The sequence below is a fragment of the Pongo abelii genome, chromosome 3, assembly GCF_028885655.2.
Source record: "Pongo abelii isolate AG06213 chromosome 3, NHGRI_mPonAbe1-v2.0_pri, whole genome shotgun sequence".
NCBI classification, from domain to species: domain Eukaryota; kingdom Metazoa; phylum Chordata; class Mammalia; order Primates; family Hominidae; genus Pongo; species Pongo abelii.
Window position 1 is genome coordinate 167,735,561 of NC_071988.2, and position 27,296 is coordinate 167,762,856.

Sequence of the window (27,296 nt, forward strand, 5' to 3'; positions counted from 1 at the left end):
AACACTGAAGCCCGTTTTGTCCGAGCACGGCAGACCTCCCCTGACCCCCTCAGGATTCTGGCCTCCTCTCCCTCCCTCCACACGCCCCCGACAAGAGCCGGGCAGCGCGGCAGTCCGGCCATGTGCACGCACACTCTTCCACCAACTGCTGCGAGTTTTCTGTGAATCGCAGCGCGGAGCCTCCCAACTCGCCCTCCCCGACTCCACCGCCTTCTCCTTCCTCGCACAAAATTTCCCTACACACGCAGCCGCCTGCGAGTGATTTTATGTGCATATATATTACATATGTGATATTATCCTCAGAACCTCTAGCGGGCAGGCGAAGAAAGGACTGCACAGGGGCATTTTTTTTTTTTAAAGGAAGGGGAAAAAAGCACAACCCAAGCCCTTTGCGTCGACTCCTGCGTACCGGGAAGGGGAAAGAAAGAGGAATGTTTGCGGAGCGGACTGCTTGCAAGTGCCCTTGCTCGCCACTTCGGCTGCGGCCCGGGTGACACGGAGGCGCGGGGGCGCCTGGCCCGAGCAGCCCGCGCCCCCCTCCCGGTCCCCTGGGCAGGCACCGCCGCGGTTATTTCGCGAGGGGGAGATCGATCGCCCTGCCTGTCTGCAGCGGAAACGCACACGCTCACACACAGCCCGAGCCCGAGACACCATAACCTTAACCCTTCCCCCACCCTCCGTGAACTTCAGGTGACCGACCACGTCGGCCTGACACCCGGGCGGGCGGGCGCTCCGGCTCCACTCCCGCCCCCAGCCCGGGTTTTGCAGGATCGGGCTCCGAGCAGCGCCAAACCGCCGGGAGAGGGGAGTAGTGTGGGGGGAGAGAAGAGAAATTGACCCTCCGTCTCCCCCGACCCCTCCCTCCGGCGCCTCCCGCGTCCCCTCCTCCCCGTCACCCCGCCCCACGCCTTCTCCCCTGCCCCCTCTTCCCTGCATTCAAGGAGCCGGGCGGCCCCGGGGGATATTTTTAGTTGCTTCTTTCTCCTTCACTTTTAGCTTTAGCAGCATCTCGAAACACTCAAAGCGGAGAAAGACTGGGGGGTTGGGGGGAGCTGGAGAGGCAGTGGGGGAAAAGTTAAGAGTCGCGCAAAGAAAAGCCGGAGGGAGGGCGGAGAGGGACCGGGGGCGCGGGTGGAGGAGGGGAAGGGGACCGGGCCGTGCCGGCGGGTGTGTGTCTCCAGTTGGCGTGTGTGGCTGCCGCCGGGGAGGGCTGTGATGCACTTTAGTCCTGGACTCTGCTCAGGCTCGCCAAGGAGGGGGTCTGAGAGCCCGAGTCTCGCCCGGCTCCGTCTGCTCCGACTGACCCCGCATTTTATTGCGGCCAGGAGCCCTGCTCCTCCCTCCCCTCGGCTCTGCAGGGACCTCGCTCGCCGCGAGCCGCCCTGCCTCCTGCCTCCGCCTCGGCGCAGCTCCCGCACCCCACATCCGCCCGCCGCTGGCCGGCCTCACCCCCCGCCCGGCCGCCCCGCGCCCCGGCGCGCCCCCTCGCCTCGGCGCCGCGGGAGCAGCCGCCCGGCGGCGCGTGTGTACCCGTGTGTTTGTGTGCGGTGCCCCTACACCCTCCCCAGCCGCTCCCGCCTCGCCCGCCCCCGACTCCCCTCCTCCGCCGCCGCCTCCTCCACCTCCGCCTCCTCCTGCTCCAGCCGCCGCCGCCGCTGCCGCCGGCGGCTCGGGGGCCGACCAACCCCGGCGCAACCTTTAGCCAGGGACGGACCTCTCCCTGGATCCTGTACCCGGCGGCTGCTGCGCGCCCTCTCCCCGACACCCCCAAACGCCATGTCACGGCCCCCAGCCCTCCGCGCGCTCCGACCCCCGCACCCTCAGGCGCCGGAATCCACAAGGAATTTTTTTTTTAAGATTCCAACCTCTCCCACCTCCCCCCACCAAACCCCCGATAAAACCCCCGGCATCCACACTACTCCCCTCCTCCCTTCTCTTGCCCCCTCCCCCCAGCAACCCAGAGTGAGGAGGGGGAAGGGGAGGGAAAGGGAAAAAAAAGCCCGATCTCAAGGAAAAAAAGAGGGGGGGTGAGAGAAAGAAAGAAAAAGAGAGAGAGAATAGAAAGGGCACGGGGCTGATCATCACCAACATGGCTGCCTCAGCATAGACCTAAACGAGGAGTAACCCGGGCTGTGTCTTTGTCAGTTTCACCTCTGTAACCCTAAACTAATGCAGAAAACAACGGAGGAGGCTGCGGAGGGGAAAGAGGAGAGGGAGGGCGAGAAAATGGCACGAGAGGAGGTGGAGAAGGGATGACTTACGTGAGGGAAGGCGCTTGGGCTGCTCCTGCTTCCTCCTGGGCATTTTCCCCCTTTTCTCACATTCTCCTCCTTGGTTAATGTGAGATCAAATAAACCCCCGTGGGGGCAGAGAGGCAGACACTGGCAGGAGCGGGGAGGTAGTTGGGGGGCGGGCGGGCGGGCAGGGGGAAACCCCTTCTCCGGTGTGTGCAATGGGTTGAAGCTTGTTTCCTGGAGCCAGAAGAGGGGTTTTCTTCTTTTCTTTCCTTTCTTTTTTCCTTTTTTTTTTTTTTTTAAATTTTTGGTCGTGCACCTGGCTTGTCCCCGAGCGTAATATTCTTCAATGGAAACGGATCTAATAGGTGTGAGTGTGTGTGTGTCCTATGCTCGCGTGTGTGATGGGAGGTATAAATAAATGAGTGCCGGTGCGGCGGTGTCTATGGCCGCGCTCTGTGTCTCCGAGCCCCTAACACTAATGTCGGGATCAAAGGGCAGCGGCGGCGGCAGCACAGCTCACAGCTCGCTCTCTTGCTCTCTCTCTCTCTTTCTCGCTCTCTCTCCTCTCGCGCTCTCTCTCTCGCTCTCTCTCTGTCACACACACACACTCACACACACACAGAGGCACAGACTGAGGGAAAGAGCGAGAGCTACACACACACACACTCACGCACACACACACACAGAGCAAAGAGAAGGTGCCCCAAGGCTCCCAGGGCGGACTCAGCCTCGGATTTACAACCGCTCTGTCTGGAAAGAATGGGGGGCGCGCGTGCGGGGGTGGGATGGAGTTCTTCAAATTTATCCCGCTAGTCACCAAATCTAGGGGGAAAAAAGTTTTTCCCACTCTTTAAACAACGATTAGTTCATTATTTTACTGATTTTTAAAAAGGAAATAAATTTCCCTCTTAACTTTCTTTTGTTTATTAAGCTACATTTTGTTCTGTATGAAATTCTGCAGGCTTTTGTCCCTACCCCATCACCTTAAATCTGGAGGTTATCGTCTCCCACACACTCTTCAAAAACATTCCAAAAAAACTAATTTAAAAAAATGAAAAGACAACATATGGTGAAATCAATAACTTGGTTGACAGTTGACAGAGTAAGTGCCCAGTTTTGGAGTGTCCAGTGGAGTTAAAACTGAAAAATGCTCCTAAATGAACATTACAGCTACTTGACAAAGAGAGGAAAATAAGATTAGGTCACCCCTGATGGTTGCTTTAACTGCTACGTGATACTCCTAGAGTGCACACAGCAATCTTAACTTCGGAAATTTACATTTTCCCCTGCTATATACTGCAGGTATATGAAGTTTACCCTGAAGCAATTCCAGTGTGCATTATGAGCCCAATATAGCAGTTTTCATTAACTGATACATACTTTCATTACCTTACAAATCACACATCTTTCTTCAAAGAGAGACATAAAGGAGAAAAATAGAAAAGGACGGGTCTCACTCGAGCACAAAAGGTACTTGGTGAAAGAGGACTGTTCTCTTTGTGACTTGCAGTCATTTGGATAAAAGTTCACTCAGAGGTTGTTAATGATTTAAACTCCAAAACCTGCTACTATAATTGAAATAAAAATGGTCTGAAGAAGAGTTGTTTCATAAAACTCTCTTTGTAAGAGGAAACTTTGAACTTAGCAGAATACATTATATGTCATGAGTCAGATGTAGCTAAAAAATAAAAAGGTGCATTATTTAACTACATCTTCCCTTTTTAGCTTTTTTAAAACTCTGACTCATCATCTTATTATGTTAAATATTTTCCTACCAATTTTTAAATAGACCTTTTCATCAAAGAAAGTGGAGGCACAGTAAAGACATAGAACATTAAAATGACACTCTATAAGCCTACATGGATAACTCATGCCTCTTTGAGATTGAGTTAATTCTTACAACTTCAGTGGTGTTAAAGAGAGCCATGGGGGTTAAATTCTGACCTGCCTTATTAAAAATAATAATAAGGCTTTATATTGCACACTTTTATAAGTGAAGCTTAAAGAGTGCTGTATCTCCCAAAAGATGTCTTTCACTGATAGAGAAATCTCACGATCAACCCCTCCCTGCCAACTCCCCCCAAAAGATCTAGCTTCCCAGTAATAAGTAATGCTATTGAAAGCAAGGTTTGAAACACCTGCATGAATCCAATCTAAAACCAAAACAGAGAGCAGTCAAGTTTAAAATGGAGCATCCTGTAATCCCAGCACTTTGGGAGGCGGAAATGGGCAGATCATGAGGTCAAGAGATCGAGACCATCCTGGCCAACATGGTGAAACCCCGTCTCTACTAAAAATACAAAAATTAGCTGGGCGTAGTGGCACACTCCTGTAGTCCCAGCTACTCGGGAGACTGAGGCAGGAGAATCGCTTGAACCTGGGAGGCGGAGGTTGCAGCGAGCTGAGATTGGGCCACTGCACTCCAGCCTGGCGACAGAATTGAGACTCCATCTCAAAAAAAAAAAAAAAAAGAAAGAAAAGGAGCATCATCCTTAAATCGGTTCTTGCTCGAACGTTGGTTTTAAAAAACTGGTAGTTAGATTGCCCTGCATTATAATTTGAAATATAACTATCTTTCCACTCAGGTCAAATTCAATTTGCCATAATTTTGACTATTGTCGGTGACATTGGACTTGAAATTAATATATTAGTGATAAATTAGAGCCCATCCTTTCCAAGTAGACCAATGCCCTGAGTGTGTAGGATCTTTACAGCTGAACAAAATGGTCACCACACTTCACCACTGCTCTCTCAGAACCTTTGGCTAGGGTGTTCAGGATTATTACTCTGCATAGACACACCACTACCTTTTCTGAATTGCTAGGACTCTTCGTAATGTTTAGTATGCTATAATCGAAAACACACTTTAGGCCTTTCCTCAAAGCAGAGTACATTTCCTGCGACCTTTTAAAGGCATGCAGGAAAATGCTGTCAACTTTTAATTATGTAGGTGTTCTATCAACAGCCAAAAGAATTTTAAATTGAATTTATTCATACCTCCACCTCTTTCCAAAAATTATTTGAAATAGTACACAACAATAGAAAATGGAAATAAGGACAGAAAAATTTCCGTTTTAATCTCAGGGTGGTATCTTTATGCTACAAAACACTCTTCAAGGTCATTTGCATCTCACCCTCAATTGCTGTATGCTCAGGGAACACAAACTAATTTTAATGTTAGACTAACAAAAACATTAGGAAAATAAATACTTGGGGGTTACAATAATGGATTTCAAAATCAAATGCATAAATAATTTTGGAAATGTATGCTTTTGGGATATATATACCCATGAACCATGAGCTTGGATTATGGTTGGCCATACTCATCAGATTGGAATATTCTATTTGATTCACCCCACCCAGAGACAAAGCTTTTAAAAGCATATTTTATCTTAATAATTATAGTACTCTCTCCACCCCCATCTCCATTACCTCTCAAATGTGAAATTAAAATAGATTTTCTCAAAACTGTGCACTCTAAGAAGAAGTTTCATAAACACTCTCACAGAATTGAAATCTTTTCAAGCTCAAATATTGCTAACGGTGGGTAGACAAAGGGAGCACTTACCCTAGAATAGTGTGTGGTCTGCAGGTCCAAAACTACTTTCATACTATCCAGAGTCCATGAGGTCAGAACTACTTGCATACTAACAGTAAGATGTTATTTGTCTTTTTATCTGTGTTGACATTTGCACTGATGATGCAAAAGCAATGGTGGGTAAAAATGCCACACCTTAGCACTAATCAAGGCAGAGCACCAAAATATATAATAGTGATCCTATTCTTCACCATCATGCACTTAGAGGAAGGAAAAAGGGAGGTTCATTTAAGAATGTCCTTGGTAGAGCAGTAAAAATTATTAATTGTATTACATCTCAATCCTTGAGTACAAGACTTTTAAATATTCTTTGTTGACAAAAAGGTAGATGCATATAAAGCACTTCTGCTGCATACTGAAATACATAGGTTGTCTGAAGGAAAATCAGTTGTGAGATTGTTTGAAATAGCCACTTTTTAATGGAATGTTATTTTTACTTGAAAGGATGACTGACAAACTGAGAGGGGTATTTCTCAAAAAAAAAAAAAATGAGGTTAGCCTGCAATTTCAAAGAAAACAATGCATACTATTTTTTGGCAGTGACAATATTTGTGTTTACAAGTACAAATTAGAATTTTAGATAACTTGTATCCATCACCATGAATTTAACAGCTTCCTGATACTTATAGGCCTTTTTGATGAAATGGGTGGTGATGTTAATAAATGTAACTTTTTGATATTGTCTCAAGATTTTGGAAGAGCTGCAAAGCTCAGTGAACCAATATTTTCCAAATGACCAATGCTTGCTGTTACCAAATCATGCTGTAGTACAAGATCCATTCAAAGCACAAGATAGATCAGTGGGTTTTAATGTGAAAAAATATGAAAAATTCATTGATATGGTTTCAGATTCTACACTGTAAGTAATCTTTAAGAAAGTACCACTCATCAAATTTTGGTGTAGTATCAAAGAAGAATATCTACAATTATCTAAAAAGGGTATTAATGTACTTCACCCTCTTCCTGCTACGTATCTTTATCAAACTGGATTTCTTTCATGTACATCTTTAACCAAAGCAACATATCACAATTGATTGAATGCAGAAGCAGATATGAGAACCCAGCTGTGTCCTATTAAGCCAGATATTACAAAGATTTTCAGAAATGTAAAACCATGCCCATCTCCTTATGAAATGTTTTGTTTTGAAAAAAATAGTTACTTTTTATGAAAATGTATTAACTTGTATTGTTTCTGATTGTTATGTATAAATTAATAAATAAAAATTTTTTAAAATTCTACAGTTTTAATGAGTAAAAATCAATAGACATAACCAATGTAAACAAAAGCTCTTTGGGATCCTCAAAAACTTGTAAGAGTATAAAGGAATTCTGATTCCAAAAAGTTTGAGAACCACTGCCATAGAAATTAAGTTGCAGTTAAAGAGAAAAATGACAGGTATGGAGGTTTTACCAGAGGTCTTGGAATCCAATTGTCAACATGCTTACCCTCTTCATAAAATGAAGCCCACTAAGCCCCTGGAGCTGAGAGTTAGTCTGTGTACCCCAAGATTAGCTCCACTGATGAGATCCCTTATGGGATACAAGAAGTAGAAGAGGGTGCTCATCCACTCCTGTTGAAACAGGTTGTCCAGCCACATGGAGAGGCCAGTTACTCTGAAAAGAGGGCCCAAGTTTCTCCTAGCCTCAGACCCTCTAGGAAAGTAAAACCAGGGAGGGTCCCTCTCTCTTTCCCAGGGTATGAACCATCTGCCTCAAGAGTTAAGAAGAGACACTCTTTACCCTAAATGTGCTCCAAGTCTGACATTTTAAATAATGAATGCCTGTCCCAAAGCAGAGACATGGGTCTGGCGTCTCACCTGGCCTGGACTTGACATGTTATAAATCACTATCTGGTGACGATGACCTGCCATCCTTTACAGAGGGTAGGCTTTTACTGTAATATATACTTTCATGGGAATGGATGGAATCAGCAAAGGAAACATTTCTGGGCATTTGGGATATCTTTCACCTAACCCATGGGCTTGGGCCCCTTCCCTAAATATCTTCCCAATAGTTCTTCACCTCCAACACCTGATATGAATGTGTCAGAGTACAAAGTCATATTTAGATTGGTCAAATTCCAGATTTCTCTGGTGTGTTTCCCTTACCTGTTTCGTCCTGTCAGCACTGATGCTCAAAACCACTCAGTTCTTCCTTGCTTACTCCTAACTTAAACCACAATATGAAATAAAACTCTTGTCTCCAAACCCTTACTTGCCATGATTCTTAGCATCTCTGTCCATTTTGCTTCTTTGGGCCTTTTTCTTAAATCTGCATGGATGGGAACTCCCCTAAGCAGCTACTCCCAACTTTCATGTATTTTTGAACTGATTTGTCTGACCGTGCAATGTACTTCTTTGCTGCTTGGCCCAGTCATCCTCTGACCTGCCTCAAATCATGCTGCTGCCTCCTTGTGAGTCCTCTCTTGCATGTGGCATCCTTGACGGCCCCTGTCCCTGGCAGCTTGGATTCAGCTTCTCTGCAACATCTTTCTGTCCCTTTGTACATTCTTCCCCCAGCCTCTTCCCCCGCTATGGTTCACATACCCACGGCATCTTGACAAAGTTGTTTACCCAAGGTACATGTCAAGCAACATCCTCCTTAGACTACAATATTGTTATAAGAATAACAAAATACAAAATTATTACATGCCTAGACTCATGATTTTGGGTGATCAGCAAGCACAATGGGAGCAGAAACCAATAAAAAAACTTCCTGTGCGTTTCCCTTATACCTTCTCCTCCATGATTACTGTCTCTGCCATTTGTGATCACCTCTGTCTACCTCCATTTTTGGAATTCCACTTCTACCACTGCCCATTTTCATGCCAATTTTTATGTAGTTGGTTATCTCATGGAAGGTAGGACCAAGTTACCTTGAGCTCCATCTGTGTCCTTTTGGTGCTAGAGTTTGGCTATGTCTTTTTATTGGACTTAAAGTCCTTTCGTATAAAGCAACAAATGGCAATGCCATGGGAGTTAACTATTATACACTCCCTCTTTGATATCATTTCATTTCCTACTTTAATATTTTTAGTAAAGAGGCAAAATTAGAGCTTCAAATTAGAGCCACAGAACTTTATGGCCAGAAAATGCAGATCACTTGGTTTTGCCCTGGTATTCCACAGATGAGGAGTCAGAGTAACTAAAACATTGGGCAACACTGCTTGCTGAGCTCTGACTAGTGAGCTCTTGGCTATTCCAGAAAATTAGAGCTTAAATGTAGGATAATGTAAAGGCATATTTATGCATCCTAAAGTATTTAAGCAAACCAATTTTGTAAGCCAGAATGTAGAAGCATTTGAAATCGCAATATACAAACTTAAGGAATTGAGTGCTTTCAAATATTGTGCGTGGACAATTTAGTGTAGGTTTGATATCGTTTGCTAGCTCCTGGAAGTTTCATTTTAAATGTGAATGAAGGATAGCTATTGGGATTAGAAAGAAACTTTAAAATTTACCAAAAAGAAACCCCAAACCATATAGATGAACTCTATCTTGAGAACATAGATACTGTGATAAAAAACTGGAAGCCCTTAAAAAAGGTGTTACATTCTCTGAGAAGAAAACTTGTGGACATTTCAAAATAAAGTGTTCATACCTTCATGAAAAAAGGTAGCCTAAGTTCAGATCCCATTTCAGTGTTGGGCAATGGTACACTTAGTCTTGGCCAATTGTCTTAGGAAGTCTTTCAGTGGAGTTCGTAGGTACCCAGGGTCAATGTATCATTGCAACTCTCTTACTCTTAAAGCAAAAACCATGAGTCACTCAACTCAGCCCAGCTCCCTGATGGAAGGTCCATGGGCCATTTTCACACTGGAAGGATGGGTGCTTTTACAGAGGCAGCTTCTGAAACCTCATCCTCTTTTACACTGCACTCAGGAGTCCATATCTGGGGAACAATGAGATAAATGGAATTTTGTGAAGTGTTTGGGACAAAAAACTGATTCCTACAAATTTCCCAAAGTAACAGGAAGGAACAGAATGGATAAACTAAAGTTCACATCCTTGTCCTGGAGTCTGAAGCACAACTGGTCCAGCAAGTATCCTTTCAGTAAACAGAGTCTGGGGAACGGATTAACAAGTTAATGTGCAGTTAGGCTAGCATACAGAAGCTGCACCATGCAAGTATAAGTATGATTGTGTAAAAGCCTCATACACCTAGGCTCCTTTGGCACACATCTTGGGCCCACAGAATACAGAAAACTGGCTCCATATTGTTCCTGTTAATGATGTCCCGAAAAACAGACAACAGGCTTTGCAGGAATTACTTAATTTCCAAAGGTCATGCCTCTGGAAATTTGCACCCCAGGGGACTCAAACTTCGTTTGTGCCAGATTGCTTGTTGTTTTAGAGGAAGGTTAGGTTGCTGACTGATTTTTTACATATTCCAGCTTTTTGGAGAGTTCGGTTCTTAGTGCAGTGCCCATGAGAAGCTTTGTTGTGACTTTTGCGTAATATAAATGTTCAGCAGTGTTTGTGTTTGAGTGTCAACACAGTTCCATCTAGAAAAAAAAAGGAACATACTATATCAGCAAGGACTATCTAATTCATCTTCACATCAGCTCTGTGAACCATATTTTCTTCACTTTAAGGCTGGGGAAACTGAGGCATGACCCAGGCAAGAAATTGCTCAAGGTCACATAATTAGACCACTTGCACTTGAGGGCTATAGACATCCTAATTACAGCCACAGTTCTCTCCCTACATCAATCAGGCAGAAGCCTGAGAAACAGATGGGCCATGCATCATGTCCTAAATGCCAAGAGACTGTTTTTTTGTCTAATAGGGAAGGAGTAGACCCAGATGCCCCAGTGCTCTCCCCAGGAAATGTTGGTTCCAGTTTCCTGAAAACCAAGTATAAGCTCCCATGTATATATCAATTGTTACATTATTAAAGAGAGCAAAGTAATCTCTAAGAGTAACCAGAGCCTAAACATGCAGAAATGGACATTGAATTTCCGGTGTGCTAGTGAAGTAGCATTGTGCTGGTTTCGCCACATTTGCCTCCTCTGCTTGTTGTCCCTTCTCTACCCTGTTCTCTTTGCCCCAGGAACTGACCGCTAGTGACTGCAGCACCCAAGCTCCCTGGCTGGCTTGATATACAGCTGGATTCAGGCAACGGGAGGTAATTGTAAGAAAGAAGAGTGGATGGCAGAAGGGTGGGAATATTTCTTCTTTTCTCCCTCTCTGCTTCGATGCTTTGTCTCTAGCTGTAATTCTGTCCTTCCATGATTACAGACTCTAGCACAGTGCAGACTTCACTGGACTTGGAATACACTGTTTCCCCTCCTCATCCGTTCAGCCCTAGTGCTGGTAACTGCCTTCCGCAGATGGTAGTTCCTAGATGCCTCTCAGCCCTCATTAGTTCCCTTACCCCACCACTATGTAAGGAGTTCTTCATTAAAGCTTCTTCATTTGAATCATGTGGGGTGAGTTCTGTTCTCTGCCTGAACCCAGACTGATACAATGTACTTTCATTCATTCACTAAATATCTAATGAACACCTACTATGGGCCAAGCACTGGGCAAAACCACTGGGAATACCACAGTGAGCAAATAGAGATATTACCCCTGACTGTGGAGTTTACTGAACTCCGTGACTTAGTTTACTTAACTCTTCTTTGTTATTTCCCATAAAATTGGGATGATTTTTTTTTTTAAAGTACAGAAATTCTCCGGGCTAATCAGGAATTCTGAGAACAGAGAATGAGGCTATGTGAGAGGTAATTTACGCTTCAGATAAATTCGAAGTACATCATTAGTAGATGATTATGGCAGGGGGCAGGGCAGGGAAGGGGTGCAGAGAAGGAGTAATGATCAGGTAGAGTCAGTCTCCCAAAGGAAAGCCTTGGTGCCACATGATCTAGGACCATCTCAGGTCCATGCTCTGAACAAATTTAAGGTGACGTAAGCAAAACTGATGAGTGGGCAACACTGATCTCCAAGACCCCTTCCTTGATGTTTCCTCAGTCCTTTCTCCTGTCTCCACTTCTGGAATGTTTGATGCCATTTGCTCTCTCAGCAGTACCGGTCCTTTTAGCAACCAGAAATACCACTGTGGTGTCCCACTTAAACCTCTCCTGATAGATGGTCCCATAATCTTTCTTTATTCAAAATATAACTGTTCTTTTTTTTCCTTTCCATTTCCCGAGGCTTCCTCATGCTTTTTTTCTCCCAAAATGATAGCTAACAGGATAATGAGAGTTCATTATTTTATTTTATTTTCCAAGTTTTTAACAGTGAAACATATATTATTACTATAATTTAAAACTTTTTTTGAACCGCAACAAAAGTAAATTAGCTACTCAATGCCAATGTCTTCAGTGATACAAATAGGATATCCTCTTTTACCAACAGGGATACCTTTGAAATACCCAGAAAGTAAAAGATGTCTTAGAATGAATATGGCCATCTTTCTGGAATGCTCCTTTTGCTGATACATTTGTTGAAAGTTAAGCAATTTAACTTTGAAATAATTTAAAACGTAATTTTATTAAGATATGTATGGAGATACCATGTACTCTGGTTTTTCTCATTAAAGATGAGGACAATGACAATATTGTACTTCCCTTATATGAGGTTGCTGTGGGGTTTAACTGAATCCTTAAGCACAGTAGCTGGTATATGCTGCTGCTCCTGATGGCATGGGATATGCCATGAGGTCCAAACTCTGCATGAACTTTAAGTCAAAATGCAAGGTTTCAAAGAAGTTTTGCCCAGAACCTTCTTCAGGCTCTGTCCCCAGATTCCCAGGGGAAACATTTTCATTTGCTTTGGCTGCTAGAGGAAAAATCTGAATATATTACCTCTGCTTTCTGGATTCCCCATGCTGTATCCCACAGCAGTAACTTTCACAGTGGGAATTTTAGGCATTGTGGCATTCATTCAGTTATAAATTTCAGTTATAAAACATTTATTGAGGTTTTCATGATTTGATTTTTTTAAACCAACCTGTTCTCCTTCTCCTTCCCCTATTGTTGTGCCTGAAACAAAATAAATGACCCAGAATTATTTGGCATTCATCTGACATAAATCATAACCCACATTGGATTACTTTCAACTCTACATTATAGTCCTGTGGAAAACTATAGTTCTGAATGAGGACTACTTCTTCCCTTTGAACACTTCTTTATCACTGTCCAAAAAAACCAGATAGGCAAGGAAAACTAAAAATTGAAAGAAAGAAGGAAAGAGAAAGAAGAAAAAAGCAAGCCGGGATAATAGTATCAAAAACTAAATTTACTTTATAAACTAGGAGTTTCTCTGAATTCAGAAAATGATTTTTATACCAAACGAAACAAAACAAGCCCACATACACAAATTTTGATAATGTTTAACTCAATCTTGGGTTCAAATCTTACCCTCGAAAGAACTAAAGTCACAAAACAAGTCTTGTTGTCTTGATGTGCTTTGAATGAATGGTTTTAGTCACACACTATTTTATGTACCTGTGTCATCCTGTTACTGAGTTGGATGACTGCTTTCAGTTCACCACAAAATATACTTAAAACTTATTAAAAACAACAAACAATAATATTATTGTACTCATAGTAATGGCTAATGTTATCATACAACCTAGGCTTTGAGTATACTGTGAGAGAAAATATCCACGGCCCTTGCTCTTATGGAACAAATATCATAATGGCAAGTGATGACCATTTTTGTAAAAGGCTCTAAGGGTAACAACTTAGACTTTACTAGTTACTTTTGTTTAAAAATTAACAAAACAAAGTAATAAAATATACGAATATTGGAAAAAATGATCAATGTAATATTCTCCTGTTTCAGATGCTTTGGTCAAAGGGATTGTATCTTATGGAAAGCTCTTAAGGTACATAAGTCACTGACATCTACCACTTGTTTATAATTGGATAACTTGTCTAAATGGACAACCGGGCTGGGGGCAGCAGGTCACACACTGTTGAGCAGGAGAGTGAGGAGGGAACCTCCTGTTTCTCATTCCAGGTATTGTAAGCCCATTTTTGCTGTGTTTTCCCATCTTATAGGAGAAGCAGGATATCTAAATTTTATTGAGAAATCTCCAAGTATTGGGACATATATACTCAACAAAATACATCTGCAGGTCAGATCTGTTGATCATCGGTTTGTGATGATCATGTGTTATATACATGTAACTCCCAACAAACCATTGCAATTCATTTGTTATTCTTATATGCATCAGACCAGAAAGTAGACAAAATAATAAGGTCCTCAAATACCACTGTGTCACACATTCACAGACTCTCAATTTTGGAACTAGACTTGCATTTATCTAGACTAACTTATGATATGATCATACTTAGTAATGAGGCAGACCCTAATTGGACAGATCGTATTGTGAGATCATTGTTTCTTAGAGTCAGTCAAAATCTAGCATTTCCCTTTATACCCATTAGATGGCCATTATCTAAAAAATTAAGAGCATGAAATAACAAGTGTTGCTGAAGATGTGGAAAAGTCGGAATCCTTGTGCATTGCTGTTGTGAATATAAAATGGTACAGCTACTGTGGCTTCTTAAAAAATTACATATAGAAGGGCCATGTAATCCAGCAATTCTACTTCAGAATATATATCCAAAAGAGTTGAAAGCAGGGATTCAAGCATATTTGTATATCTATGTTCATAGCAGCATTATTCACACTATCTAAAAGGTGGAAACAAACCAAATGCCCACTGACTGACAGATACATGAGCAAACAGAATGTGGTGTATACATACAGTGCAATATTATTCAGCCTTAAAAGGAGGGAAATCTTGTCCCATGCTGTGACATGGGTGAGCTTTGAAGACGTTATGCTAAGTGAAAGAAGCCAGACATGAAAGGACAAATACCGTATGATTCTACTCATATGAGATACTTAGAGCAGTCAAATTCATAAAGATGCAAAGTAGAATGGTGGTTTGCAGGGGCTGGGAAAGGGGGAAAATTGAGAGTTATTGTTTAATGGGTATGGAGATTCCATTTGGGGAGATGAAAAAGTTCTGGAGATAGATGGTGTACCTCAGTGTGAATGTACTTAATGCCATTGAGCTGTACACTTAAAATGTTTTAAATAGCAAATTATTATGTTTATTTTACCATAGTTAAAAAAATGAGAAAAGATAATCTAGCATTTTCACTCTCTACTCTCTGTGCTTTATTTTGCCTTCTGAAGCCACAGAGCATAGGTTTGTTCTTTTACATGACTATCCTCCAAATACTGGCAGAGAGCAGCCCTCGCACTCCTCAGTCTCCTTTTCTGCATCCTTGCTGTTCTCCTCTGAGGCTGCCCTTTCACCGTGTCCTGCACTCGGACCAGATGCAGTGGACAGGTGAAGGAGTGCAGGATGATCACCTTCTTCACTCTAAGTACCAGGCTGCTGGGGGGCTTTCTCCAATTGCACAACTCAAGTATTTTAGGCTGCATCTCATTTTCTCAGGGACCCTCAGGGATTGGGGTTCTAGCATCATTTGTATGGCTCACTTATTTGCAAATGACAGATAATGTCTAAGAAAATAATCAAACAAAAAGAGATGCCCAGTACTGTTATTCATGATAAGACATCTTCAAAGCAGAACTATCAGCAACACTTTCATTTCTTTCTGAATTCTGGAACTGCAACATGGGTGAATTTGAATTTCCACTGAAAATTAACCTGTAGTTGAAAAGGGTCCTAAAGGGGGCTTCTTGGTTTATCCACGGGCTTTTCCATCTGGAAGCTGTATCTGTCAGAAATTAGATGAGGCTCAAAAAGTAGAGATGCTAAAACAATTTTTTTTTCTCTACATCTTTCAATCACTTCCTCTCATAATGTTTACAAAAGTAAATGTAGTTTTACAAGTTTATATTTTGGGACAGTAGGCATTTAATAGAACTCTTCTTATCCCTAGGTATCATTAAAACTGATTGTCCTCCTTCCTGTAAAGCCCTCCCTAACCCTAAAATTCAGAAGCCCTTTTATATTATTTTAAATTTGGTATTTGACCATACAGGAGGATGCAATAAAAAGTGACTTCCTAAAGAAGCTCTGACAAAATATGTGAGCCCTTTTGACCTCATAGACTTTAAGGCATCCCAACTTATTTCCTTCTAAGAAGAGAGGCGGAAAAAAGGCTTCCTTGCTCAAACAACCAGCTTTGCAAAGGACCTTGAGAGGTCTGGGGGATGCTGGGAGTTCCTAGCTTGCTGGCACAAGCTCCAGTTCCACTAGGTCATGTTAAAAATGAGTATGCACAATAGAAAATGAGAGATGACCTCAGTTGTCTCAACAGGATGTAGGAAAGCCAAGGGATGATGCAGCAAGTGGCTCAGGCCTTTACTATTAAGAGCTTTAAATATCGCTGGTATTAGTAAATGAGAAGCTACAAGCAGTGTCATAAACGTTATGAGTTCACAACACAGCTTGACAAATCCTGAAATATTGGTTGTAGCTGAGAGATTTCTGATTATGCTGGGTATGGACACAAGGTTAGGCGAGCCAGCAAAAAAGGTTATTTGTCTGTAAGCCAAAGTCCATCCATGGGCAGAAGCATTATTACTTATTATTATTAACCATCCTGACAACAACCCACATTTTTATGGCATTTGAATATCGCAAAATGCCTCAACATCATTCTAAGTTGTTACTCTATTCCACAATGGAGCAGGGTAGAAGGTCAGAAGGAAAAAATCAAGCTTGGATCCAACAGAAGCTGATCTCAAGATTCAGGTGGAGTTGGTAACCTACAAGAAGTTATTCATTTAAATTGGTGAAAAATTAAAAAGTCATTAGAAGCCCCTTGCTTAAAGTGGTCAGGAATATTCAATGTTCCAATTGAGGACTCTAGCAACATCAAAAATTCTGCGTACTCAGGTTTTTTCTTTGCCCCTCTTCTCCCCCTTTAGCTGCCTACTTCCCAAATCCAGCTTTCCAGACCTGATGTTCCACCTGCCTGTATCCACACCTGCACATCTGAGCTCACTTCCTTCCACCATTCCTCCACGCTGACTCCTCTGGTCACATAGCCTTGCTCTTCTCCTAACAAGCCCAGAGCTGCATTGTGACTTTCTTGGGCCCATTCCTCTAGTATAAAAGAAAAAAACAGTCAAAATTATATTCTACCACTGCATGGGTATAAAGATGAACATACAAATATTATGTATTAAAACATTTTTTGGACCTGAAAGTTCATTTTTTTCTTCTGATTTGGAAAGAATTAAAGCATTTCTGTGTGCCCCTAAAAGTATTATAGGCCCTGTGTCTACAGCGCCTGATGGAGAAGTTGGATCTTTCAGGACTTTTGCAGTTGCGCTTCTCTCTGCCTGAAATGTTCCTTCCCCAGCTATCCATATGACATACAGCCTCAGTTAATTTGTGTTTCTGCAAAAATGACATTCTTTTCAGAGAGGCTTTCCATATGACATACAGCCTCAGTTAATTTGTGTTTCTGCAAAAATGACATTCTTTTCAGAGAGGCTTTCTCTCATCACCTTACCTGAGACAGGCCCACACCTCAACTCTAGCCAAGCGTCTCCATCCCTCTACCATGCTCTAGTTTTCTTTTAAGCATCTGATATCAATTAGATATTTATGTTTTACTTGTTCGTGGCCTGTCTCACCCACTAGAGCATAAGTTCTGTGACACTAAGGTACTCTTTCCTCAGGGCCCAGAAAATGCCAGGCATATGGTAGATATACTCATAAATGTATGTTCCAAGTGGAATGAATTTCTGCCTGGGATACTTCTTCTGTATTCCAAAATAGTTATCTCTCAATATATAAGGAGAATGAAAAGTGAGCATGAGGGAAGATGGAAAATGCTCTCTTGCTCAAATGTCCAATCTTACGGAAGATCTTTGGAGGGCTGGAGACATGCTAGGAGCCCAAGTCCTTCCAACCAGGACCGCTGCTCTGTGCTCTGCATCACTTTTTGCATTCTCCTGTCCTGGTGAACACCACCTGTTCTGCAATTATGCATATTTGCTGAGGCTGAGGCTGAGGCTGCCCATCCCTCATGCCTTCTAAGAGCATGTACTGAGCACTCTGTAAATCATTGCTGGATTGAAAATGGATGAATGGGAAGAAGAGAAAGATACAGAAGATGCTGTCAACATGTGAAGAACTTATGCTTCACCACTGGATTGAACAGAATGAACGAGGATGGCTTCAACCAGGGGACATTTGTTAGAGACTCCAAGAGGAGGATCATTTTAACATGCAAAGGAGAGAGCATGTAAACATAGCCAGCATCTAGAAAACAGAGTTCTGGTATGATACTTGGAGTGCCAGGTACGACCCTTCTGGTTGCAAAATCCTGCCTTAAGATAAAAAGAGGATTAATGACTCTTTGAAAAGCCCAGGAATTGGCTTGCTTCAGTCCTTCCTGTATTCAGAGCTCTAACAGCATATTCAGGACCTGGTTACTCTCTCTTTCTCAGAAACTCCTCCTGCTGGGGTGGCTTTCATCACAGACTCTATATTGTAGCAAATGAAGGCACAGCTCTAACCTCTTTGCCCTCTCAAATTCAGTGCAGGAAGAAAGAAAGTCTCTTTCCTAGAAGTATCTGCTCGAACTCACTGCTCCTTATGGGCTCTGACCTGGCCATTTACCTACCTTGGATCCAGTTGCAGTACCCAGGAAAGTGTGATCATGCACTGACCATTCTAGGCCTGGATGGAGTGATGCCTTTGAGCCACAGGGACCAAGAATGAATGACAGGTGCGCCCCTGACTGCAGTTACAGGAAGTAGTGTGTATGTACACTGAGTGACCAAAAAAACAAATGTCCACTCCTCTTGGCTCTAGAAAGAAAGTGTAATGGATTGGTTTGGCATAAAAGGCCTGGACATGAACTAAGAGGTTGCAGAGAAGTATGCTAAGTATTAGATTGTCTAGGGACAACGCAAAAAGATTGTTAGCAATGTGGAGGAAAATTAGAGACTCTTTTCCTCACAATTCTCATGTTCCGTTAAGCAAGCAAGAGGGAGAAGTTCATTTTATCGAAACTTTTTTTTTAAGAAAAGATGCTGGATATTAATTTTGTTTTTAACCCAACTTTGGCCTGAGCAATGGGTGTGAGTATGGAGTGAATCACCTTTGTTCGTGAAAGGAGGGAATCTGTGCCCAGGGGACGTTGCTATATAGGAGGAGTAAGTGGTTTTACTGCAGCTGCTTCTGACCAGGTTATCTCAAGCAAGTCATTTCAGTGACTCAGAGAAGTTGGGTAGATGCCAGATGACTTTCTGTCTGGGCTTAAGGTGTTATTTAGGCAAAAGAGCTTGTCAGATTTCTTGTTTTATTTAGAGATAAAGAGGAGACCGAATGCTCTCAAGCCTCCCTGGTGACCACGGCCCACTCAGAAGAGCAAAACTGCCTTCCTCCAGGCCTATGGTGTTGGGATCAGAGGACAGAGAAAGTTCCTGTCAATGACGTGTTCTGAAAGTCCGTCGAATCTTGCTCACCTCTCTGCCTGCTCTAAGGAAGAAAGCCATTTAGACCAGATCAAACTGACGAAGGTACCTATGTTGTTTTCTTCACCACTGTGAATGGATTGTTCCCATTGAGTAACAACTTCCATTAAGCCATAATTGGAGTATTTTGCCTCTTCAGAGAAAAAAGAAAACAAGAAAATGTTTAATTCAGATAACAACCACCCTATTTCATCACCATCCCCTTTTTCCCTAGTGAAAGAAGCTGTGTACTTTCCATTTCAAACTTAAAATATTGTAAAGGCAGCAAAAATTAAAATTTAGTAAGTGTGCCCCTCTTAGAACATGGGGGGTGCCGTGTTGGTAGCTGTCCTTTCTGCTACCTAGCTTGCAGAGTATGAGAGCAGTGTGTACGTAAAATACTTTGCAATCCTTTTGGCTTGAGGTGTGAAACAGCAAAAAAAATTACCTTTTGACATGACGCTACATTAGTTCAGTTTTCTTTTGGTCAATCAAAATGTCGCATAATGTCTTACTTCTTATGACTTCTTTCTGAGAGCGAGAAAGAGAGAGAGAGAGAGCATGCAGTTTTACATAAATTGGCCGGATTTATATACTAAATACTGATTTCCTCCTTCTTGGGGGCAAGGAGATGGTGTTTCGAATTTTAGATATGGATTTATAGTCTGATATCATTACTTGAACTTTTTTTTATTAAGCTCTGTGAGTCTTCTCTGATATAAACTTTCCTTGTCTTTCATTTTCCTCCCTGTTCCCCAAACTTTAGTGCCCGCTCTCAAGATCAACCTAAAGGAAGCTAAGGAAATGAAGTGATGATTCCACACTCAGAAACAATGAACTAGATGAAAACCTTGACACCAACCTGGATAATTAAACAAACATCTACCTTTTCCTCCCCTCATGAATGAATAAATGCAAGAATGAGAGACATTCAATCCTACTTGCTAATATTCATCTTCCTCCCTTCTATGTTCCCCTCACATGGCCCTAAATTTGCTCTCCTAGCACATCTCTGTTCCCATGTTTGTCTGGAAGATTTCAGTACCATCTTTTACCCAGCTGCATCTTTCTATCACCTGCCCTTTCCCATGGTGAATCTTTCTGTCTTTTTTACATTTTCAATTTGGTCTCTTATTTTATCAATTTGACTAAAACCTGGATTTCTGTCATGAGAGTCCCTTACCAATCTTGTCCAGCAGAGGTCACTCTTCTTGCTCATGGGCTGAGGTGAGGGGGTTGCCTCCCTGAACTCTGCTAATTCCAGGCTATGCTTCCACTGCTTCTCTTCTGAAGTCCAGCATCCACTCATGGCAGCCTCTCTCCATCTCTTTCACCCTCACTCCGCATCTTGCCGAGAACACGTCCATCTTCCTCAGTGACTTCAGTATCTGCATCTCATACACTAACATCCATTGGTATTCAGGTATTCTCATCAATTACACTACAACCCTTCAGTTTCTTGATGTTTTAGGCCCACTCTATTTTACTGGGCCACTGGTGTGGCCTCAACCTTTTTTTTTTTGACAGGGTCTCAGTCTGTCACCCAGGCTGGAGTGCAGTGGTGCAATCGTGGCTCACTGTAGCCTCGACCTCCCAGGCTCAAGCGATCCTCCCACCTCAGCCACCTGAGAAACTAGAATTACAGGCATTCGCCACCACACCCAGCTAATTTTTGTATTTTTTTTTTTTTATAGATAGAGTTTTGCCATGTTGCTCAGTCTGGTCTTCAACTCCTGGGCTCAAGCAATCCACCTGCCTTGGCCTCCCAAAGTGCTGGGATTACAGGCATGAGCCACCCTGCCAGGTATTTGTTGTCATTTTGTAATGCTTCTTTCTAAGCCTTCATGGTAACTAGCACCAAACATGGCTCCTAAAAATGTTCCATTCTCGGAACACTCATGCTGGCTGCCTCACACATCAAGAATTGTAATTTATTTCCCTTCCTCTGAAATCTAGGCTGGCCTTGTGACTGAGTGTGGTGGAAGTGACTTCTGAGCCCAGGCCTTAACAGAATTGGCAGTTTCTGCTTCCTTCTTTTGGGAATTCAGATGCCATTTGTGTTACCTGATTACCCTAGGCCTCCATGCTGTGAGGAAGCTCAAGCTAGCCATGTAAGAGGCTACGTAGAGACACAGAGGCCTGGCCAGCCCCCAGCTGTTCCAGCCATATCAGCTGAGGATTCAGACATGTGAATGAAGAAACATCTTGGACATTTCCCAACCCAAATGCAGAAGTGACAGAAATAATAAATTTTTACAGTTTTAAGCCACTTAGTGTGAGGTGATTTGTTATAGGGAAATAGTGAACTCAATCTTAAATTGTGAAATTTCTTTCTAATTAACATTATGACTTTCTAGCTCTCCTCTTCCTTCCTTCCTTCCTTCCCCTCTCTTTCTTTCTTTCTTTCTTTCTTTCTTTCTTTCTTTCTTTCTTTCTTTCTTTCTTTCTTTCTTTCTTTCTCTCTTTCTCTCTCTCTCTCTCTTTCTCTCCCTCTGGTTCTCTTTCTCTCCCTGTCTTCCTCCCTTCCTCCCTTCCTTCCTTCCTCCCTTCCTTCCTTCCTTCTTTCCTTCTTCTTTCTTTCTTTTCTTCTCTTTTTTTTTGGTAGAGACAGGGTCTCATTATCTTGTCCAGACTGGTCTCAAATTCCTGGCCTGAAGCAATCCTCCCATCTCACCTTTCCAACGTGTTGGGATAACAAGGATGAGCCACTGTGCCCAACTGCTCTTCTGTAATTTCATCCCTACAGACCATCCAAGCCTCCAGTCTTTAGAGGGATCTTTATTTTTTAATTTTTTTTTTGACTAGTCAAGCACAGCAGTAAGAAAGGGGAAAAGAGTAAAACAAGGAGTTTCATCCATAACTGACTGTGAACAATCAATTGAGATAACTCTCAACTTTTGGACCAGCCCAGAGAGATCTTTAGAGGCTACAGCCCATCAACCTGCTACCCTATGAAACCTGGACCCCTCAAACATGTTCATGCTTCATATACCCCCTCTCTACACAAAATGCCCTTCCTTAAACTCTATGATATTACTGTGGTTCTGACTTATCTCTCCTTTCCCTTCACCTATACATTTCTTTCTTTTTTTGAGATGGAGTCTTGCTCTGTCGCCCAGGCTAGAGTACAGCGGTATGATCTCAGCTCACTGCAACCCCCGCCTCCAGGTTCAAGTGATCCTCCTGCCTCAGCCTCCCAAGTAGCTGGATTACAGGTCCTCACTACAACGCCTGGCTAATTTTTGTATTTTTTTTTTTTTTTTTTTTTAGTAGTGACGGGGTTTCACCATGTTAGCCAGCCTGGTCTTGAACTCCTGACCTCACCTGTACATTTCTTGAGAATGCCTGTTTCCTGCCTTTATTTCCTCATTACCCTCTCCCTTTTGGTTTCAATCACTCAAAAGCATGTATTGAGCATTGATTACATACACCATTTAAAGAAACAGCAACGAATAACATAAAGAGTACCTCTGCCCAGCCCTCATGAAGATTACATCTTGAGGAGGGAGTCAAACAGAGACAGAAAATAACAACAAATAAAATGTATAGTGTCAGGTGGGAATTCATGTTTTGAAGAAAAAGCAGAGTAAAGACAGTGAGGTAAGCAGGCTGCCTCCCTCATCTCTGATCTTTGTCTCTTCTGCTCAGTGTGATCACTATGCTTTGCTGGTGTTTCTTTCCCCAATCCAAGGTTCGGTAAATGCCTCTAGGCAGAACACTGGGTCTATCACTGGGCTAACCTTTCTTGTTTAAATTCTTTCAGTGCTGACAGTTGCCGGTTGTGCAATGTCTAATGATGATTCACATACTTTGTCCAGTTTTCTAGTTGTTTATGGTGGGAGGGCTAGTCTGGTACCAGTTTTTCATTTGTGATCAAAAGTGGAATCCTCTGGCTTAAGGGTTTGAGGGTAGCTCTGGCTGTCGTTTCACTCCCTGCTAATTTCTGCCCTTGATATTCTAGTTGAATTGCTCTCTCCTCACTTCTAGGCTTCAAACCCATTGGACTCATCTTAGTCCTTGCCCTTCCAGATTTTCCTTAGCCTCTCCTTTCTGAAACTCTCTCTTCTTTTGACTGTTATAATACACAGGGTTTTTGTTGTTGTTGTTGTTGTTGTTGGCGGGTGGATGGGAGGTATTTTGTTTGTTTAAAATCACACTTCACTTTGTGTTGTGCACATTCGGACATATGCACCATCTTCCCCACTGGACTTCAAGCACCTTGACAGCAGGGACATGGATTGTTCATTTTGCATCCCCATGCCCAGCATAGCGCCCTTGACTTTAGCTGGGACTGTACAAATGTTTATTGAGTGAATTTGAATCCCAGTAATAAAAGGCAGTGTATGGGATGCACCTTGGAGAGGTATAGACGGCTGCAGCTCTGCACTTTCCCAAGGTGACCAACCATTCCTGTATGTTCAGGACTGAGGATGCTGAACTTTAGAACTTTTAGTGCTAAAACCCGGAAACTGCTGGGAAAACTGAGATGATTGATCACCCTGGCACTTCCCAGCCTCATTCAAATCATGGCACTTGTGGAAAATGGTTGTATTTGTAAAGTATCTTGGTGTCAATGGGTAAGACTGCTGTGGCAAGAGAGATGCTGGGCCTCCCAACATCTCAACTTTGCAAGACTCCTAGGATGTCTGCAGGGATTTAGTAACTCAGTACTCCAACCCAGCAGGGATCTCTATGTGCACTCAGCAGTTGGGAAGTTCTCCTACAGTGATCTCAAGGAGATGGTCCAGCTGTTGGCCTAGGCCTGGAACTGGAAGACTCGAGTTTGAGTCCTCACTCTGCCACTGCTTACTTGTGTGAGCATTGGTGAGTCACCTTACCTCTCAAAGATTAAAAGTGGGAAAGCATTAATACCATACAAATGTTTTACCTCATTATTGTGTCTTAGTTTGTGCAGGTAGCGACAACAAAATACCTTAAGATTGAGTAATTGATAAACAACAGTTATTTTTTGGTCACTGTTCTGGAGGCTGGGCATTCCAAGATCAAGTTGCCAACAGATTTAGTATCTGGCGAGGGCTTGCTTTATTCCATAGATGGCAACTTCTTGCTGTGTCCTCACAAGGTGAAAGGGAAAGGGGACAAAGTGTTCCCTCCCATCTCTTTTGTAAGTGCACTAATCTGCTCTCATGACATAATCACTTCTCAAAGACCCCAGTTCTTAATACTATCACGTTGGGTATTAGGTTCCAACATATACATTTTGAGGAGATACCAACATTCAGACCATAGCATACTGCTTCTGTTATGTAATTTGACTGCTTACAGAGAAAGGAGTTGGTTGAAGGGATAGAGCCATAGAGAAACTCTCCATGACAAAGGTACAGGGGTTAGGCTTAAACATGTGAGAGGATGCCATCTCTCCTGAGATAAAAGGGAGGAAAGAAATGTTCAGTGGAGAGATGAAAATGCAGTGGGTTGAGGAGTGTAAATGGGGGTCTGTTTAAGTTTACCCATTTTGGACTGCTCAGGGACGTGAAAGTGGTTAAACTTAGATGGTGAGAGTGACACTGGGAGCTGAAGATCTCTGAAGAAGGTTTGGAATAACTTACTTTTTTTTTTTTTTTGAGATGGAGTCTCACTCTGTCACCCAGGCTGGAGTGCAGTGGCACGATCTCAGCTCACTGCAATCTCTACCTCCTGGGTTCATGTGATTCTCCTGCCTCAGCCTCCTCAGTAGCTGGGACTACAGGCGAGTACCACCACAACAGGCTAATTTTTTATTTTTAGTAGAGACGAGATTTCACCATCTTGGCCAGGCTGGTCTTGAACTCCTGAGGAATAACTTTTTTTTACTAACATGAGTGTGGTTGTGGGTGGCAGAAGAAGAGTTTGAGGTTGTTTGTGGGATGAGTGAGTTGGGCTACTCGCCTCATAGATACTCCTGTGGGGCTGAGCAGGGTTGAAGAGTCTGGAAGAAGAAGTCATGACAGAAGATGCTTATCTTATTTTCTTCTGTCTTTCCCTTCCCTGTCTTTCTCTTCTCCTTTTTCCCTCATAACTAGCCATAATGCAGCCAGTTTTAAAATATTGCTCTTATTACTTGTATTTACTGAATTGAGTATTACCTTAAAAGCTTGAGAGTTGAATGCTTTGTCTTCCTTTTTCTTCCAAAAAAGAAATTAATAGTAAAAGTGTTTTCATTTCCATGTGGCCAATAATGAATTTTTTTTAAGTGGCTCCTTTTTTCTTATAGTGGGAAAAAACCTCCACCCTAAGATTCTTCCTATAATGCTTAAAATATGTGGCACTAATAGCTCTTCTTCAATATTCATTTACTACAATGTATCTTTTTCAGCTTTGTTTCGTGTGCAAATTTCTTTCTGGAGAGGCAAAATCTTCCTTTTGGCCATCTTTCCCTGAATGTCAAGGACGTATAATAGACCCTCCTGAAGGTCACCTGCCTTGTAGCCTGTTTCGTAGCTAGTGCTTTACTATGAAGAGGAGGATTTAGGTTTAACAGCTGTTTAGCCCACATGCCCCAAATCTTAGTATGCTTTGAGTGGTTGTGATTATTCTCATAAATAATAGATTTCTTTAAATTATTGCTTTGATCTTCATGCTGTAATTTAATTTGTCCCCATCCTCATGAACATGCCCTCACTACTTATTTATTATGAATACCTTCACACAAGCATGCTTTTTTGTATGCTTCTGGGAACAATCAGGGCCACATCTCTATCTTTGGCCCACTACAAGTGAAGGATTAACCCATTGCCATTTCTCTGTTTATTGAAGTCTGAGCCAAGAGATCATTTTTAAAGTTGAGTTTGGCTTTTTGGCTTTGCTGTTTGGAGTTAATTTATGGCATGCTCAACTAAGTTGTTACCTCCTTACTAGCCTACAGTAATTTGACTTTGCATAGAGACAAGAGTATATTGTATAAGTATAGAATGGTTTTAGACTTTCAAAGGCTATTTTTATCTTCTTTTATCTTCTTTCCTATGGCTTTCAATATCAACCATCAAGTCAATAAGCCACTATCTGACATTATTTAATATGCAAATATATTTCATTCAACTAGGTATTTCTTTTTTTATTATTATACTTTAAGTTCTGGGATACACATGCAGAATGTGCAGGTTTGTTACATAGGTATACACGTGTCATGGTGGTTTGCTACACCCATCAACCCCTCATCTACATTAGGTATTTCTCCCAATGCTATCCCTCCCCTTGCTCCCCAAGCCCCAACAGGTCCCAGTGTGTGGTGTTCCCCTCCTTGTGCCTGTATGTTCTCATTGTTCACCTCCCACTTATAAGTGAGAACATGTGGTGTTTGGTTTTCTGTTCCTGTGTTAGTTTGTTGAGAATGATGGTTTCTAGCTTCATCCATGTCCCTGCAAAGGACACAAACTCATTCTTTTTTATGGCTGCATAGTATTCCATGGTGTATATGTGCCACATTTTCTTTATCTAGTCTAACATTGGTAGGCATTTGGGTTGGTTCCAAGTCTTTGCTATTGTGAATAGTGCTGCAATAAACATATGTGTGCATGAGTCTTTATAGTAGAATGATTTATATCCTTTGAGTATATATCCAGTAATGGGATTGCTGGGTCAGATGGTATTTCTGGCTCTAGATCCTTGAGAAATTGCCACACTGTCTTCCACAATGGTTGAATTAATTTACACTCCCACCAACAGTGTAAAAACATCCCTATTTTTCCACATCCTCTCCAGCACCTGTTGTTTCCTGACTTTTTAATGATCACCATTCTAACTGGCATGAGATGGTATCTCATTGTGGCTTTGATTTGCATTTCTCTAATGACCAGTGATGATGAGCTTTTTTCATATGTTTGTTGGCTGCATAAATATCTTCTTTTGGAAAGTGTCTGTTCATATCCTTTGTCCTCTTTTTGATGGGGTTGTTTATTTCTTGTAAATTTGTTTGAGTTCTTTGTAGATTCTGGATATTAGCCCTTTGTCAGATGGATACATTGCAAAAATTTTCTCCCATTCTGTAGGTTGCCTGTTCATTCTGATGATAGTTTCTTTTGCTGTGCAGAAGCTCTTTAGTTTAATTAG

General features: G+C 42.3%; 1 protein-coding gene across 4 annotated transcripts in view; it reads right to left on the minus strand.

The window, feature by feature from the left end:
- Positions 1–2,945, minus strand: part of ZNF827 (zinc finger protein 827) — a 175,053-nt gene extending 172,108 nt beyond the window's left edge. For 3 of the 4 annotated variants that reach the window (XM_024246184.3, XM_024246188.3, XM_024246185.3), the window contains exon 1: positions 2,262–2,942. In XM_024246184.3, the coding sequence (XP_024101952.1) occupies positions 2,262–2,304 (43 nt within the window). In that variant the 5' untranslated portion in view covers positions 2,305–2,942. Of the gene's footprint in view, positions 1–2,261 lie in introns of all 4 variants that reach the window. The other variant, XM_024246183.3, reaches the window with a different exon arrangement.
- Between the last annotated feature and the right edge of the window lie 24,351 nt (positions 2,946–27,296).